The sequence below is a fragment of the Aythya fuligula genome, chromosome 3, assembly GCF_009819795.1.
Source record: "Aythya fuligula isolate bAytFul2 chromosome 3, bAytFul2.pri, whole genome shotgun sequence".
NCBI classification, from domain to species: domain Eukaryota; kingdom Metazoa; phylum Chordata; class Aves; order Anseriformes; family Anatidae; genus Aythya; species Aythya fuligula.
Genome location: NC_045561.1, coordinates 69099882 through 69114799, shown reverse-complemented (window position 1 = coordinate 69114799; position 14918 = coordinate 69099882). Strand labels below are relative to the sequence as shown.

Sequence of the window (14918 nt, the reverse complement as noted above, 5' to 3'; positions counted from 1 at the left end):
CTAGCAGTACTCCTGTACCTTGCAGATATCTGCATACCTAAAACATGGTCCATGCAAGATGCTTTCTTCTATTGTGGTTTAACTCCAGCAGGCTGCTCGGCCCCACACAGCCGCTCACTCACTACCCCGGGGTGGGATGGGGGAAATAACTGGAGAGGTAAGAGTGCCAGACCTCATGGGCTGAAACCAAGACAGCTCACTAGGCAAAGCAAAAGCCACACACAAATGCAGCAGAACAAGGAATCCATTTGCTGCTTCCCACCAGCAGGCAGGGGCTCAGCCATCTCCAGGAGGACAGGGCTCACCCTGCAGCACGGCTCCTTGGGAAGACAAACACCATCACCCCAACATCCCCCCTGCCTCCTCCTTTCCCCCAGCTGCTGTCGCTGAGCACAGCACCACATGGTGTGGGACATCCCTTTGGGCAGCCTGGGCCAGCTGTCCTGGCCGTGTCCCCTCCCAGCTCCTGGGGCACCACCAGCCTCCTCGCTGGCCGGGCAGCACCAGGAGCAGGAGAGGCCTCATCTCTGTGCGAGCACTGCTCTGCACCAGCTGGAACATCCCCCTGTTATCACCCCTATTGTCATCACAAATCCAAAGCAATCCAAAGCACGGCATTGTGTACAACAGGCAGTCTTTCAGATTATATTTGATTCTTCTGCATATAGGTTTTACTGGAAGATGGTAAGCACCCAGAATCATCAAATGTATTTAGAGATAACTGTCGTTTGGTGCTGTAGCAAAATCAGGAGAGAAAGTCTGAACCAAGTAGTCACAAAATTGCTAACTAATCCTGAATGACAAAGATGTGTATAGGTGTGATCAGTCCCTTGTGTTTATCTCTGTTGGGAGACTTGTGCATTCCATTACCCTGTGTAGTCTCCTAAAATACCCATATTCCACACTGGGGATTTTTGTGTTCAAACTAAAGCAAATGAAGGTTTGCATGGGTATTCTGAGGAGCACGTATATGAACTTCCGTCTTAGGGCCTTGAGGAAGTACACTGTGGGGACAGCTAGCACAGAGGTATGGCAGAAAGGAAGAAATCTGCTGCAGTGCAAAGGACAAGGTTGATAAGATTCTACTGTGAAATGTGTTTTTTGTGTGTGTTTTATTTTTTTAATTAAAAAATGGGTTAGCTCCCATGTTTCCTAGCAACTAAAACTACCCTCTAAGATCTGGCCAGGCTAGATACAGTCCCTCAGTCACTATGGGACATGGGGAGAGGATGAAGTCCAGATGCGTGTCCCACTGAGAGTTTTATTCTGCTCCTCTTTGTGGCTCTGATTAATTCAGTTTAGCATGGAAAAACCTCAATCAGTCACAGATGACTGAAGTCTGCCAGTTACTTGAAGAAGCTTTCGAAAGACCTTCAGAAGAGCTGTGTCTTCCTGCTCCTTCTTGTTTGTCTCATACTGAGAGAAGGTGGATTATAAAATCCTTGTTGTGTTAAAGTTGGTTGGAGCCTTGTCCTTAACTTAAACATGGTGGGCAGAGGATGGTGTCTTAGAGAAAAGGCATATTCTGTGAGGGCTCATGAGCTTTTACTCACAGGTTTCAGAATGATTCATGCTTTATTCTGCAAATTGCTAATGATTTACTTTCAAGTCTGCCCGTAGATAAGCTTCAGTGGCAGTTATGGGTCACTTTATGGGAGATCAACATGCATACCTGTTGATCTGCAGGGCGCTGAAACTTATGGTTGCTGTCTGTGATGATCAAAGAAACCAAAAATGGCCTTGCAGGTCTATTTTCCAGCTAAAGCTTTGGCAGTCCATTCAAATGTGTTCTTATTTATTAAGTGGATGGATAAGCATATTGTACAGAAACTAACTCAACTGTTTCTTCTTATGACTACATAGTTCTAGCCTGGCATATCCTCCATCATCAACATTTCAACTTGCATCTGTCAAAACACAGTTGTACACAGGGACACTTAGCATGCTGGAGCTACTGCTGCAGAAATGAAAGGTATAAGGTATATATTACTGGTGTAAGTAATTAAGGTTAGTGGCACAAAGGGCTCAACATTTCTGTAAGGATTCAACATTTTTTTTCCTAAAACTATTTCATATGTTTTTAATACACATGGCACTATTTTGGCTCTCACAGTGTTGCTGTGAAAGCTGCCAAAGTAAACAAGCTTTTGGAAGGTATCAGTGTATGGATTTCTGAGAAGTTGAACCTAGACCACTTCTATTAAAGATAGATGGTTGAGCTCAGAGCATTGACAACTTCTCTAGCCCAGATTTAGCAATTGAAGAATTTTGTGGAACATAAAGTAGTCATCAACGTGGACATCATCATCTTTTAGGGTAGTACCAACAATAATCCTTTACACCTGCTTTTAGCACTGATCAGTGTTTCTAAATGTGTCCATCCGTCTCTGATGCTGAAGCCAAAAGGGTCAGGTTGGAAAAGGCAACCATCCACTTGTTTGTTACTCAGTAAAGTAAATCCCTTGCCTGATGTGGATTGTAAGTATGCTGGAGAACAACTAATGAATTTAAGTGTACCTGAGCTTGAAAAAACATGTGAGAACTACTCTGTCCATTGGTATTAACTGAAAATAAACTGACCCTATGTGTTGAAGAGGCCTCTGATGGTAAAAATAAAAATTAAATGAAATTAAAAAAAAAAAAATCTTGTGAGTCCACAGAGAAATTCAGTAAGCAATTCACAGTGTCCAGGAACAGGGTAGGCAATATAGTTGGGTGAATTGCATCCTAAAGGTGCTTATTTCTGCCCATTGTCTGTAAAGGGAGCCTACAGCAATGATGTCAGCCTTAACTTCTAGACATGTGAAGCTGCATGCGCACAATCTTAAAAGCTTCAAGAAAGTGCAGAGGCATGCAGGATGCTTTTCTCAGAGCATGAGCAGAACTGGGAAGGCTAACTAGCAAAACAAACTCAAGGGTGTTTTCAGTTCTGAGTGCTGATCACGGGAGTAACAGACTCGGCTTGCAGTCAGAAATAGCTCTTGTTAATAATTTAGCATTGTTTTTGCTTGCTATGTATATAAATGTTGGTTCTTAAGGTGCCTTATTTTCTTCTGCTCTTATGTTTGCCTCAGTTGTTTTATGTTTTGATTTACACATTTCAGCATTCCTTACTGTAAGTTTTGGAGGTAGTTAGCAAGGCACCAAACCAGTTCTAACACGGGCATGCCAAAGAAGCTGTGTTCCGAAATCTCATAGACAATTTGAAAAACATTTCCCATTGTCTTCTCATCTGCTATTTTCACCGTGCTGAAAGCATCTAATTTGTAAATGAAAGGGGCAGTGATGAAGGTAATATTGCTGCTTCCTAGGCAAGTTCCATAGCAGAAATCTTCGTGTAAGCCAGCAGCCTTACCCCTGAGCATGTGAATCGTTTTTAAGAAAAAAGTAATACCTCATGTACTTCAGCTTAATGAAAACATCCACTAAACTGCAATGCTTTGTTAAGTAATAGTGAGGAATTAAGGTTCATCACAATTTAATTCTAAAATAAAGACTGCCCGAAGGTTTTTTTTGCTGAATCAGAGCTACATATTATATACATTTGAGGCAGATCTGACAGTATCTCAATCCTTTTTGTGAAACTTTATCAGGAGATTTCCAGTGTAAAACTGGACATTTTAGTCACAGACGTTCCTGTTAGTACTAAAAATTTCACAAGAGCAGATTCTTACTGCACGATGTTACTGTAGGAATGTTATTTTTTTAATTCAGCTTTTTATTAATAAACCAGTTATACATGTGACTGTTGGCAGATTTGTGCAACGACAACGTAATAAATATTTGAAATGACTGCATATTCTCCTTGTGTGTTCAGCCAGGAATGGTTCTATATTTCAAAATCTGTAATTGGATATAACAAAGTTATGAAGTTTATTCTCGTCTCCAGTCTCATTTAAGAGGTTTAAGTCACTCCAGAGCAAAAATTACACAGCAATTAAATTTATAGACTATCTTACATTGTGCTGTATCGTATTATTTCAGGTCATGGCTTCGTGGCTGAAATTTCAATTAGTGTTGTACTCTGGGGCTTTGGCTCAAAAAATTACAGATTTAGGCTACAAGCTCGTGAGGGAGTTGAAAGCCTAGGAAAAAAAAAAAAGTAATTTCATTGGTAGTCTTTTGGGAGTATTGTTTTTCACAAATTCTTATGGCTAGAAAGTCAGAATAGTTAAATTTTGCTGGTTCTTTAGGAACGAGCTGAGAGGAAAGCAGACTCCCTGGACCTATTAGGATTTGAAGGTCTTCGAACTCTTGGGGATCGTGACAGACCTGAACTGTATATAAAAGCAGAGACTGTTGAAGATGCTGTGCTTTGCAGAGTAATGAGTTTCGACCTACAATTCAGAAAGAGCTTGTTATCCTTGAAGGAAAGGGCACAGGATATGTCTTTGAACTTTGTTCTGAAACCTGAATGCTCCAAGATGCTTTTAATAAGGCTGTGGTCAGTACAACTCTGTGAACTCAAATCACTGGGTTCTATAAGGCTTTGAGAAAAATTGAAAGAACTGTTAAATGTGAATAATATAGTGTAAGACAGAAAATGAGTCAATTTTTTCTTGCTTCCATTTTATTTTGTCTTTTCTTCCTGTGTTGGTATTTTGAAGTCCCCACCTTGCAGTGATACTTTGACACTGCAGTGTGGTCCAGTCAGTCCTGCATCATTTTTCTTGCTTGTTTGAGTCCATCTTTTTTGGTTTTGCTTCCAGTAGATAAGAAGTTGTCTAATGCTGCTACCCTGTCTATGATTTGGGTCTCTGGTCACACTTGTCAGGGCAAAAGTAGCATATATGTGGTTGGAAGAAGGCAATGACTACAAACAAACAAAAAGTCCCTCCTTCCATCCTTTTTTGTTCATGACTTTTAGCCTTATTTGTATTTGATTTTCCAAAGTAGATTTTCCAAAGTAGAATTAAAAAAAAAAAAAAAAAAAGGCATTCCATGAAAAAGTTCGCATTTCTATGGTTGTGGTTTTTTTTTTTTCCCTGTAATTCTTTTGGGGGAAAAATCAGCACGTGAAAAGTTAGGTGCAGCAGCAGCTCTCATTCCTGCACAGCTGCACACCTGAGGTCCACAGCTCTGCAGGGGCTTGGGGCTGTCAGGAGAGGCATAAAGGAAAGGAAGTTCTGCAGTGTCATTTGGTCCTGGGACTGTATGCCAGGCTGAGGTCACTATACTCTATCCTGTCCCTCCAACTATATAGTCTCAAAAACGCTGTTTAAAAACATGAATTTCTTGAATAAGCAGGTGGTGGTTTGCTGTTCTGATTTAGTTGTTTGTTTGTTTGTTTTTTTGGGGGAGGGTCATTATTTTGTTTGCTTTTTGAAAATGGCATGTTTGAGAACTTCACAGGGCTCAGAACAGCCTTTTTCATATACTGAGTAAAGCTTGATTACAAGAATAGTCTTCTGAATACTGACAGTAAAACCAGGATGAATAGTAACCTCTAGGCTCTATACTTACTGTGCAATACAGGATAACATGTCTCTCTTCCGCTATTAATTTAGCGTAAGTCTAAATCATACTGATTTGAATTCTGCCAGCAATACCTATGGAAATACATGAAAATTAAAACAATTTTTGATGGCCATTTTGTTTGGTCTTTTTTTCATTAAAATATGTGATATTTAAGAACAATACTGATGTATAAACTCAAAATGCAGAAAACTCTGGGTTAAACAATTCTTTTTATCTGTGTCTGCATAAATGTAAATCTACATGGTTAGTGCATGTCCAAAGGATGTCAGCTTTTATGTTTGGATTCATTTTTTTGGGTTCAGAAGGCAGGTGACTTTAAAGGCTTTAAGAGTTAAATTTGGTCAATGTCAGAAGGGTTGGTGCTTTTTTTTTTTTTTTTAGGTATGCTAAAGAATTTGAGTCAGCTCTTAACCTGATTTGTTTTCTTTTGTGTAATTTATCTGTATTTATTATGTCTTTGTTTTTCTTTTCGACTGTTTTTGACTTTTTATTTTCTGTGCAGAATGGGTTGCCTGCGTGAGGTCCAACTTCCTGGTTTTGTGCTATCTGCATGATGTGAAGAATGTGCTGCAACTTCATGATCTAGCTACTGGTGCACATCTCAAGACTTTCCCACTAGAGGTTGGCAGTATTGTGGGATATAGTGGTCAAAAGAAGGATAGTGAAATATTCTATCAGTTTACTTCCTTTTTATCTCCAGGTAAGATGTTTTTTTCCCTTGTGTATTGTTCCTTTTCCTGGGGATCTGCTTTCTGTTATTTAGTATGTATTAGGTACATCTAAGATGCAGATAAAATTGCTTTCTCTCACCCAATGGGCAACCATAGCATGTACCAGTGGAGAAGTCCATGATCTATATAACAATGTGCCTGCTAACGTTTGAGATCTGTATTCAGAAACTACAAAAGACTGACTTGTGCTAGAGATGAAGTTCTAGCATTTGCATTGCTTCATACAGTAAAATCGAAGTCTACAAATGGTGTTGCAGTGTATGCTTAGTGTGACTGCTGCCACAGAAGCACTCCTCACCTGAAAAAGCAAGTTAATTGTGCAGACAGTGAATCCTTTTTAAAGCTATTTCATGTCCCAAACCAAAGGTTCCTCTTTCTTCTTCCAGAAAATATATGTTAAATTGAACAACAGCTTTAGTTGAATCTGAGGAAACTTACAAACTTCCCAATTTTGTCTATATCCTTGTTTCTTCTACTTGTTCTTCTACTCGTTTAAGCTCCCACTCGCTTTAAGGATGGCAATTTGGGTTGCATCTTAGTAATGGAAATGAGCAACCGACTGGAAAGGATGCTTTCTAAAAACAATTTTCAGGCATATTTCTCACTATTTCGTAGCTCATGTTTTCAGAGATTCTCACATGATTTCTATCATTTAAAGAGAAAAATGAGGGTGTAAAGAGGTCAAAGCAAAACTAATTAAAAGCTTAAAGTCTTCAAAATAGCGTAATATAATATAGCTAGATAGGTATTGTTTTGTTGAGGTTAATACATGTATTCTAATTACAGAGAGGGAAGGAGGAGAGTTAAAGTCCATTGCAAATAGGAATATATCCTGAAGGCCGTCTTCATTAAGCTAGCATTGACCTGTATTGAGAGTTTCCCTCATCGAAGTGGTGTTTGTTCCCCTAGCATTACATTTCATTTTTCCAGAGTGATATCATTCTGCTCACTGAGTATAGAAATCTGTAGGTTTGGCATGATTGTAATGTTTGACCTGAGTACAGAGCAAAGCATGAAATGTGGTAGTGTCAGTTGCAAGATGGAATCAACTTTAGATCTCTTGCACCATCCATATTCAGAATCCAGTAGTTACCATACAATGCTGGAATTGAAATTAAAACTTACATTAGAGATAACTAAAATAAAGTTTTCTTGTAATGTTCCTTGTACTGTGTTTAACAATAACAGTGAAAAAATACTTTATCTTCTAAGAGCAGTATTGATTGTGTACTGTTCAGGAAAGCCACGTTACCAAGTGGTGTTTATTCCCAGCAGAGAAGTCCTTCTGTTGCTGCAGTCAGATATAAATGATTTGAAGAAAAAAGGCCGGTATCCCTAGTGTTATGCTTTGAACTTTAAAAGGGCCATCTTCAGAGCAAACATGGGGATTTAATGCTGGGATTCCCAGTCATGTAATGATGTCACTGCATTAACAAGAAATACAAAACTAAACCCCATGTGCTGTGTTATTTTGGAATCTGCTTGGGCTTTCTGAATGATCTCTTACTTTGAACCTAATATACATTCTTAACAGTAACAGTCAGGTAAACGAGATAGTAAAGCTTCATAGCAATGCTCACTTGCTGCTGCTTGTATAATTCCATACTACTGATAAGTTATTTTGAAATCCAGCCTTCGTAATTTTTAAAAGAACCTAAATGTTGTTGTACAAATTCTGTGGTTTGATAAAAGACTAAGGTGAGTGTCTTATAATGACTTTTGAGTATTAATTTCAGTTTTCAGGTTTGGAGGTAATGCATCAGATGATTCATTTGACGTAGGAAATACTTCACGTAAGATCAGAGAGCGTGTATCATGTCACTTTTAATTAAGACACTAGGACAGTTATGATTGTTGTCTCAGAAGTGTGTTTTCTGGAAAAAAGAAGATGCCTTGATCTTTTATGGAATCTGTTTTGTAAAAGATTTCAAGAGGAAAAACAGCTTTATTTTTTCCTTTTTCTCTTCAACTTGACGTGGAGGAAGAATGGGGAAACTTTTCTAGTTCTCATAAATTAATACCAGCATTAATGACAAAGCATTGGATTAATACCTTTTTTTTGCCGAAATACCTGGGTGCCCACCCATTGGAGTGGGTATACATCAGAGCTATAAGCTATGAAAACTCATTTCTCTGGAGTGGAGGAGACAAAGCCAAAGTCTGCTAACACTAGGAAAGTTTTCAAGTCCAATTTTTCCAGCTAAAACTGATATTGCTGGATTCTGAAAAACAAAAGGGCTTCCTACGCAATTGTCAAGTTACAATCATGAAGTCAGTATATGATAAGAAAAATGTATTTGATTCTGGGTTTTGTTTTGTTTGGTGGGTTTTAATATTTCTTTTCTTTTTTGCTCTGTCCTCCAAACAGTCAATAGTTAATAAAGGACAGGATTCACATGGGGAGAGGAGAATCTTTAGCCTCATCCAGAGTTATTAGTAATCATGAATGATAAGATGATCAGAAATGTTCTTACAGCATCTGATGTATAGTTTTGCTCTGTGTCAGTAGTTAGAGTACAGCTGCATTACAAAATGGCTGTACACTAGTTTTCATAGATTTGGTGGTTTTGCTAGAAAGGATTGTGTCAAATTATCTAATTTATGTACCAAACATAGCAGAAAAGAAGTGTGGTGACTTTCCTATTATCTCATTGTTTGCACAACCAGAAATAAGATGTTTCCCGTTCCTTAAAAAGAAAAATAAATACTTTTGAACAGCATTCAGATCATTGCAATCAGTTGGAGAGGAGCTCGAGGACACTCTTACTCTTGCTTTTACACCTAACTTCATCCCAACTTGATGGTTTAGATAGTTCACTTATTCACATCCCACTCTGTGGGACAGAAGTTGCTGGTCTTACAAGTCTGTGCCATTCATCTTACTAGTCTCTGCAGCTGCTAAACACGTGGAGGGGAAGAGCCCCAAGATCCAGTTTAGCTCCTGGCTTGCCAGCCAGCCAGCAATGGCTGCTCTCACTGATCAGTTTGGCAATTTTTTTTTCTCCTTTTCCCCAAGTGCTTACCATGTACAGAAAATTCACCATGGAGTAGCTTTGCTTTATGTGGCAGAGGGACCTAGAATCTTGAAGAAAAAGGAAGGGAAAAAATGGAGGTAAAATGTATGGGAATAATGAAAGGGTGAGGAAAGCAGACCAGGGAGGTAATTTTTAGGTAAGCGTGCGGAGAGATATAGATATATATTTTTTTAATTGCCTAAAACCTTTATCAGTAGAACAATCAGATGAAAGGTATAGGACTGGTCCTTGGTTAACCTAAATCTTCCTACGTTTCTGCTAGAATGCAGTATTATTTACACTTGCGTAAAGTTAATGTTTTTTTCTAATGAGAAACAAATCTAACATACTGATGCTTAATGCTTATAATAATAGTGAAATATTTGAAATAATGAATAAAGGACTTTCAAAACCTCATGATTTTTATGGTGTCAAAATCTCTTTGCTATTCCCTGGCAATTCCCATTGTCCCTAACAATTCCCATTGTTAGTTATTCTGCCTACTCCGGGCAGCAGTAAAACTGCCCTGCCTGTGACCAGCTGGTGTATTTTCCATTTTCACATCACTTGCTGGATCCTTATACATAAGGGAAATGCTGCTTTAATGCCTATTTGTATCTGTCACCCCGCATTAGTTAAGTTTGCTAGTCACTTTGTGAAGGAAAATGAAGGAAAAGTATTCCTAGCAGTTCAGAGCAGTCCTCCTTTTTATTCCCCTATTAATTGACCATTATGGAAAAAGGCTGTATCAGTTATTAGAAGTATTGCTTTTTGTCTGTGTTTCTTTGCCAATCTGTATCTTTGATTTTCCACAGTCCATAAAAATGATTTAATGAGGCAATTAACTTGTATTAGATGTGTCCTCGCTATTTCATTTTTCAATATAATTTTTATAGCCATAACCTCTGTAATACTTTCAGGAAAACAGAAGTAATTATCTAAAAGATACGCAATATAGCATTATTTCAATCAAGTCTTGTCCACCTTGGTTAATTTTATTACAGTGAGAATTTCTATAGAGAAGGCCTGTTGCCTTCAACTTTTAGTGTTCTTTTCCTTAATGCACATTTAAAATTCTGCAGAGACCATCTGGTTTTAAAGCAGAAAACCAGAACAATTAACATTGCGGGTATATTGTATGTGTCTGCACTGTATGCATGAATCATAGGATTTTGTAGTATGTGAACTAGGGTGCAAACACAACAGTAGCCTGAGCCCCTTTCCTAAAGGTCTTACCCTGTATGGCACATGTTCAAGTGGTACCAGGATTAATTGACAGAATAGGTGGCTTGCTCTAAACACAAAATTATTCTTGGCCAGTTACACATCTGTGTAGTGTCTAGACTGCTACAGTGTCTGTGATTCTGCCTCTGTTGCAATCTGAAAAAATACCTTGAAGCCTAGCAGTTTTGTACTGCTCAGAGAGAGAAATTTTCTCATGTGCACAATCATTTGGAAATCATAGGTGCAGCTCAAGCAAACGAAGTTGCCTTCAAGCCTTCAGGATCAGGATGTAGCATAAATTGTTGTAGACCCAAATTCTGTTCAGTCACATAGGTAACCTGCTACTCTGCCACAATTTCAAGGGGATGCCCAGCTCTTTCCATTATCTAGGGTTCTGTTTCAATTGTAATTTAAAAACACTGTATTATAGAGAGAAAAAAATGTAGATTTGAATAAAATTCTTGGTGTATTTATTCTTAGGCTGTTGGCTATGGAGGAGATGATTTAAAGTGGACTTTATAATTCTTTCTTCCAATTTTATCATTTTCAAGAAAGGTTATATAACTTCATTAAAACTTGTTTTTCGGTTTAACCCTCTTTGAACACAGACTTCGTATGGGCAGCCAGAATTATTCATTCTGTCTTTATGGAAAGCCTTTGCAGCCCTCTTAGATGAAGTGCATATATGTATATGTTAATGTATATCAACTGAAAGAACGTATCAGGAGCTATTGTTTTTCACCCTGCTGAGTTATCTTTGCTTTCATTACTCCATCTCAGTGCCTAAACCAGCATCCTTTTAATGATGCCCATACACTAAGCTGACAAAGCTGCGCTCTGTTATAGGTATTATTTATCACTGTGATCTGACCAAAGAGGAACTGGAGCCAAGAGTTTTCCGCGAGGTGACTGTGAAAGGATTTGATCCTTCAGTTTACCAGACAATTCAGGTAATAAATGTGACTCTTTCTGTCTTCTTTTAATCACTTACATGAGAGTTTAACAAAATTGTTCTTGGCTGAGGGTGAGAGTGCCCTTATTAGCTGCTGGATTGCAGGTCTGTGTGGGAAGCATAGCACACTGAAGGCATTGCATTAAGTTTTGTTAGAGATTGGAAGATGATACCACAAGCAACCAAGCAGGCTTAATTCTTAGTTGTCTATTGGTACAAGGCACTGTGTTCTATAATCTTTTCTTGTGTTATGGTATTCTTTGATATTTGTTTTAACATCAGGCTCTTTCTTTTCCATATGTTTTTTATTTCTTCCAGCAGGGCAACTTGCCATGCCTCCAGTAAGTGTGTAATAGGGCAAGGTTTAAGAGACAGTGAAGAAATAGAAGAAAGCTGAATAGCCATTCTTCTTCCCAGCATTTCCACAGTATGCCAGAGCCCACAGTGGGAAGTAGCAATAATAGATAAAACCCTCTCTCCTCCCACCATTCTTATATAAAAATAGTGATGGCTTTTGCTACAGATTCCTGCTGTGGGAACTCTAAGACATGAAGAAGACATTGGGAGGAAAGAAGGAAATGCACTGATTCATTCAGAGCTAGCATCAAATATGTGAAGTCTGCCATAGAAGTATGAAATATCTTAACCATGGTGATTTGGGACAAGAGCAGGAATATATCTAGTGATGTGAACAGAAAAATCACTTTCATTCGTGTTATATAAGAATTTCCTACTCTGTCCACCTTTCCAAGAAGCGGCATAGTATATTATGTTTAACATATTGGTGCAGTTACACTTGGAACACTTCACTTTGATTTCTGTAAAAGCAGGATTAGACCCTTTGCTTGCAGTGCTGGCACAACTAGAACAAGGAGCAAAAGATGAGAGTAATTTAAAATACACGTATACTTACATGTAAGTAATTTTCTTAATGTAATACACCATGAAGCAATTACTGTACAGATCTAACATCTTTTGATATTAGAAGTTTAAATGATTTTGGACAGGGATCTTTTTATTCTATCTGTATGCTGCCTGCTACCAAAGGGGACTGGGACCATGGGATGTTGCTGCAGCACTTAGTAAGTAGTAGGGTAGAACTGCATAATTCTGTTTTAATTATTTCCTAACATTGTAATGATTCACTGGGACTCCAGGAATAAAGAATTAAAAGGCAAATATAGTTGTCCTCTGTGGAATTGTTTCATGGCAAACGTGCCTGCTGCCTTTTGGAAGGGGAAGGTTGTATGGGTGCTTTATAAAGCTATCAAAGGATTAAATTTCTTAGAAGACTTTCTGCCTTGATTAAAAAAAAAAAAAAAAAAAGGCCTCTGGATTTAAAAGTTTGCACAGATAGTGTCAAAATGATTTATGTGGATGGTCGACAAACCATTTCTCCACAGGGAGAGATGAGTGAGGTCTTCCCTAGCAAGGTCTAATGCCATTCAGTAAATTTCCCAGAAATCTAGAGAATAAAATCTTTGCTGATGAAGTATTTGGCATCAACAAAGATTGGCAGGTAGCAATGACAAGGACAACAGGTTTCTGATTTAGAATGATGTAAACTTTTACTAAATGGTCCCATTATGACAATCTGTCACTCAGTGTGTATATATAGCCAAGTGAAGGTAAGATATCTGGACACCAGAGGGATTTATTGCACTTCACAATCTGAAATCATATGCATTGTGTCAGTTGGTTATCCAGAGGTCTCTTTACAATCCCTGGAAGGCCATAAGCTACGTCTATAATAATAAGCAGCACGGCATAACAGGAGCAGATCTGTAGAGTCAAGCAGCTTGTGCTGAGGGTTCAGTGCCCATTTTTGTGAGTTTTACTTAAGGCTAGCTTTAGACCTGTCTTGAGAACTGATTGAAGCGCTTCTGATGCACTCACGCAGTGTATCTGCTATTTGAGTTTCATCCAGAAGGAATCCAGTCTGCATGCACTGAAACCTCTCTGCTGTGTGAGCCAAGGCACGAGAAGAGAGGTGGGGAGACTTACTTAAAACCACACCTGTGTTGAACTGAAGTGTTATGGTAGGTTCACAAAATAGTCTCTAAAGGCTCAGACTGGTACCTCAGTTGAGTAACAGAAACTTTGTTGGAGGTGCCTGTTTCTCTAAGACTTAGCTAAGTTTAAGGCTTATAAAGTTAAGTGAAATTACTCCTATGAAAACAGCAAGCTATGGATGAGATGTAACAGGCCGAGGAAAATGCAGAGCTCTTTGTAGACATGTGCTTTGAGCTCATAACAAATATTGTGGCTAAAAAGATTATGTAATAATACTTCTAGAGAGCGCTCATATAAATTTGTTAAAGAATTAGAATAGTCATTACATTACATTACAGTCATTACATTATGAGGTGTAGCATACTTATGGAAGAAAATTTGGAGAGTGGTTTAGTTACTTTATATGTAAGATTTTGCAACGGAGTCAGAGTGGAATAGAGGATTTTAATTTCTATGGACGAAGGTGTAAGAACCAACGCCCGAAAGCAGAATTTAAATATACCTAGTACAGAAAAAGGGGAAATTACCTAGTATAGATCGTAGAGTTAAGATAGATATATAGATATCTTATAGATAGAAAATATACTCAATACATCTATAAGATATATATCTTATAGAGTGTATATCTTACAGATGTATAGAAATAGTATAGTTAAGCAACAGTGTGACACCGTGGCTTGGAATCTTTGAAAGGAGATTTGGTATTTTTCTTAATTTCTTACTTCTAATTTTGCCCCTGCTATGTATACAGGACAGATTCTGTAAAAGCAGAATGACAGTAGTGTGCGTGCCTAAGGCTGTTGTAAACAACCCCATCTGTTTGTCCATGCATCTGCAGACAGAAATAAGCGTTTTGCAGATGACGGTTTGCTGAAAATGTACTCACAGTGTGTGTTTCACTCAAATTCATGACAGAGACTTCCACAAAATAACTTCAGGGCATAGTGAGCTGAAAAAGAGAAAGAAAAGAGCATTCTCTTTAGGGAAGAGCTTGGTACCATAATAATACTGCCATCAAACTCAAGGATAATAATGGAACACAAATACCCTTATAATTAAAAAAAAAGAGAGAGAGAGAGTGAGAGATTTAGGGTTGCAATAAACTAGAAATAATGCATTTTTTCACATTTAATAAAATAAATATCTGGAAAAATAAAATCTCATTTTACATTTAAATCAATTACATGCTAAATTAGGGCAAAGCAGAGTAGTAATACACCTCGTTTCAAGGAGGAAGCATTCTGTGCTATGCCCTTGGAAACTTTTACTGTGGGAATCACTAGCAGAGGTTCACTGCTAAGTTGTGAGGAGATAAAGTCAGTATTATTGTTAGTAGTTTTCTCCTTATTCCTTCTCAGTGTCAGCTCTAGGTAAATGTGACCTGTGCAGTTACGCTGGGATCTGTGTTCATAAAGAGCACTCTTGGATCACCACTGTTTCTGTTTTGCCTTTTATCAACAAATGATTTCAGGGTGGCAACACGTTGGAAAATAGTTTTCCACATCG

At 38.2% G+C, this 14918-nt stretch overlaps 1 protein-coding gene across 1 annotated transcript in view; it reads left to right on the top strand.

The window, feature by feature from the left end:
• PREP (prolyl endopeptidase) overlaps positions 1 to 14918 on the top strand; it is a 99726-nt gene that overhangs the window by 52004 nt on the left and 32804 nt on the right. Inside the window, exons 9-10 of the mRNA XM_032184251.1 lie at positions 5981 to 6178; positions 11294 to 11397. Of these exons, the coding sequence (XP_032040142.1) occupies positions 5981 to 6178; positions 11294 to 11397 (302 nt within the window). The remainder of the gene's footprint in view (positions 1 to 5980; positions 6179 to 11293; positions 11398 to 14918) is intronic.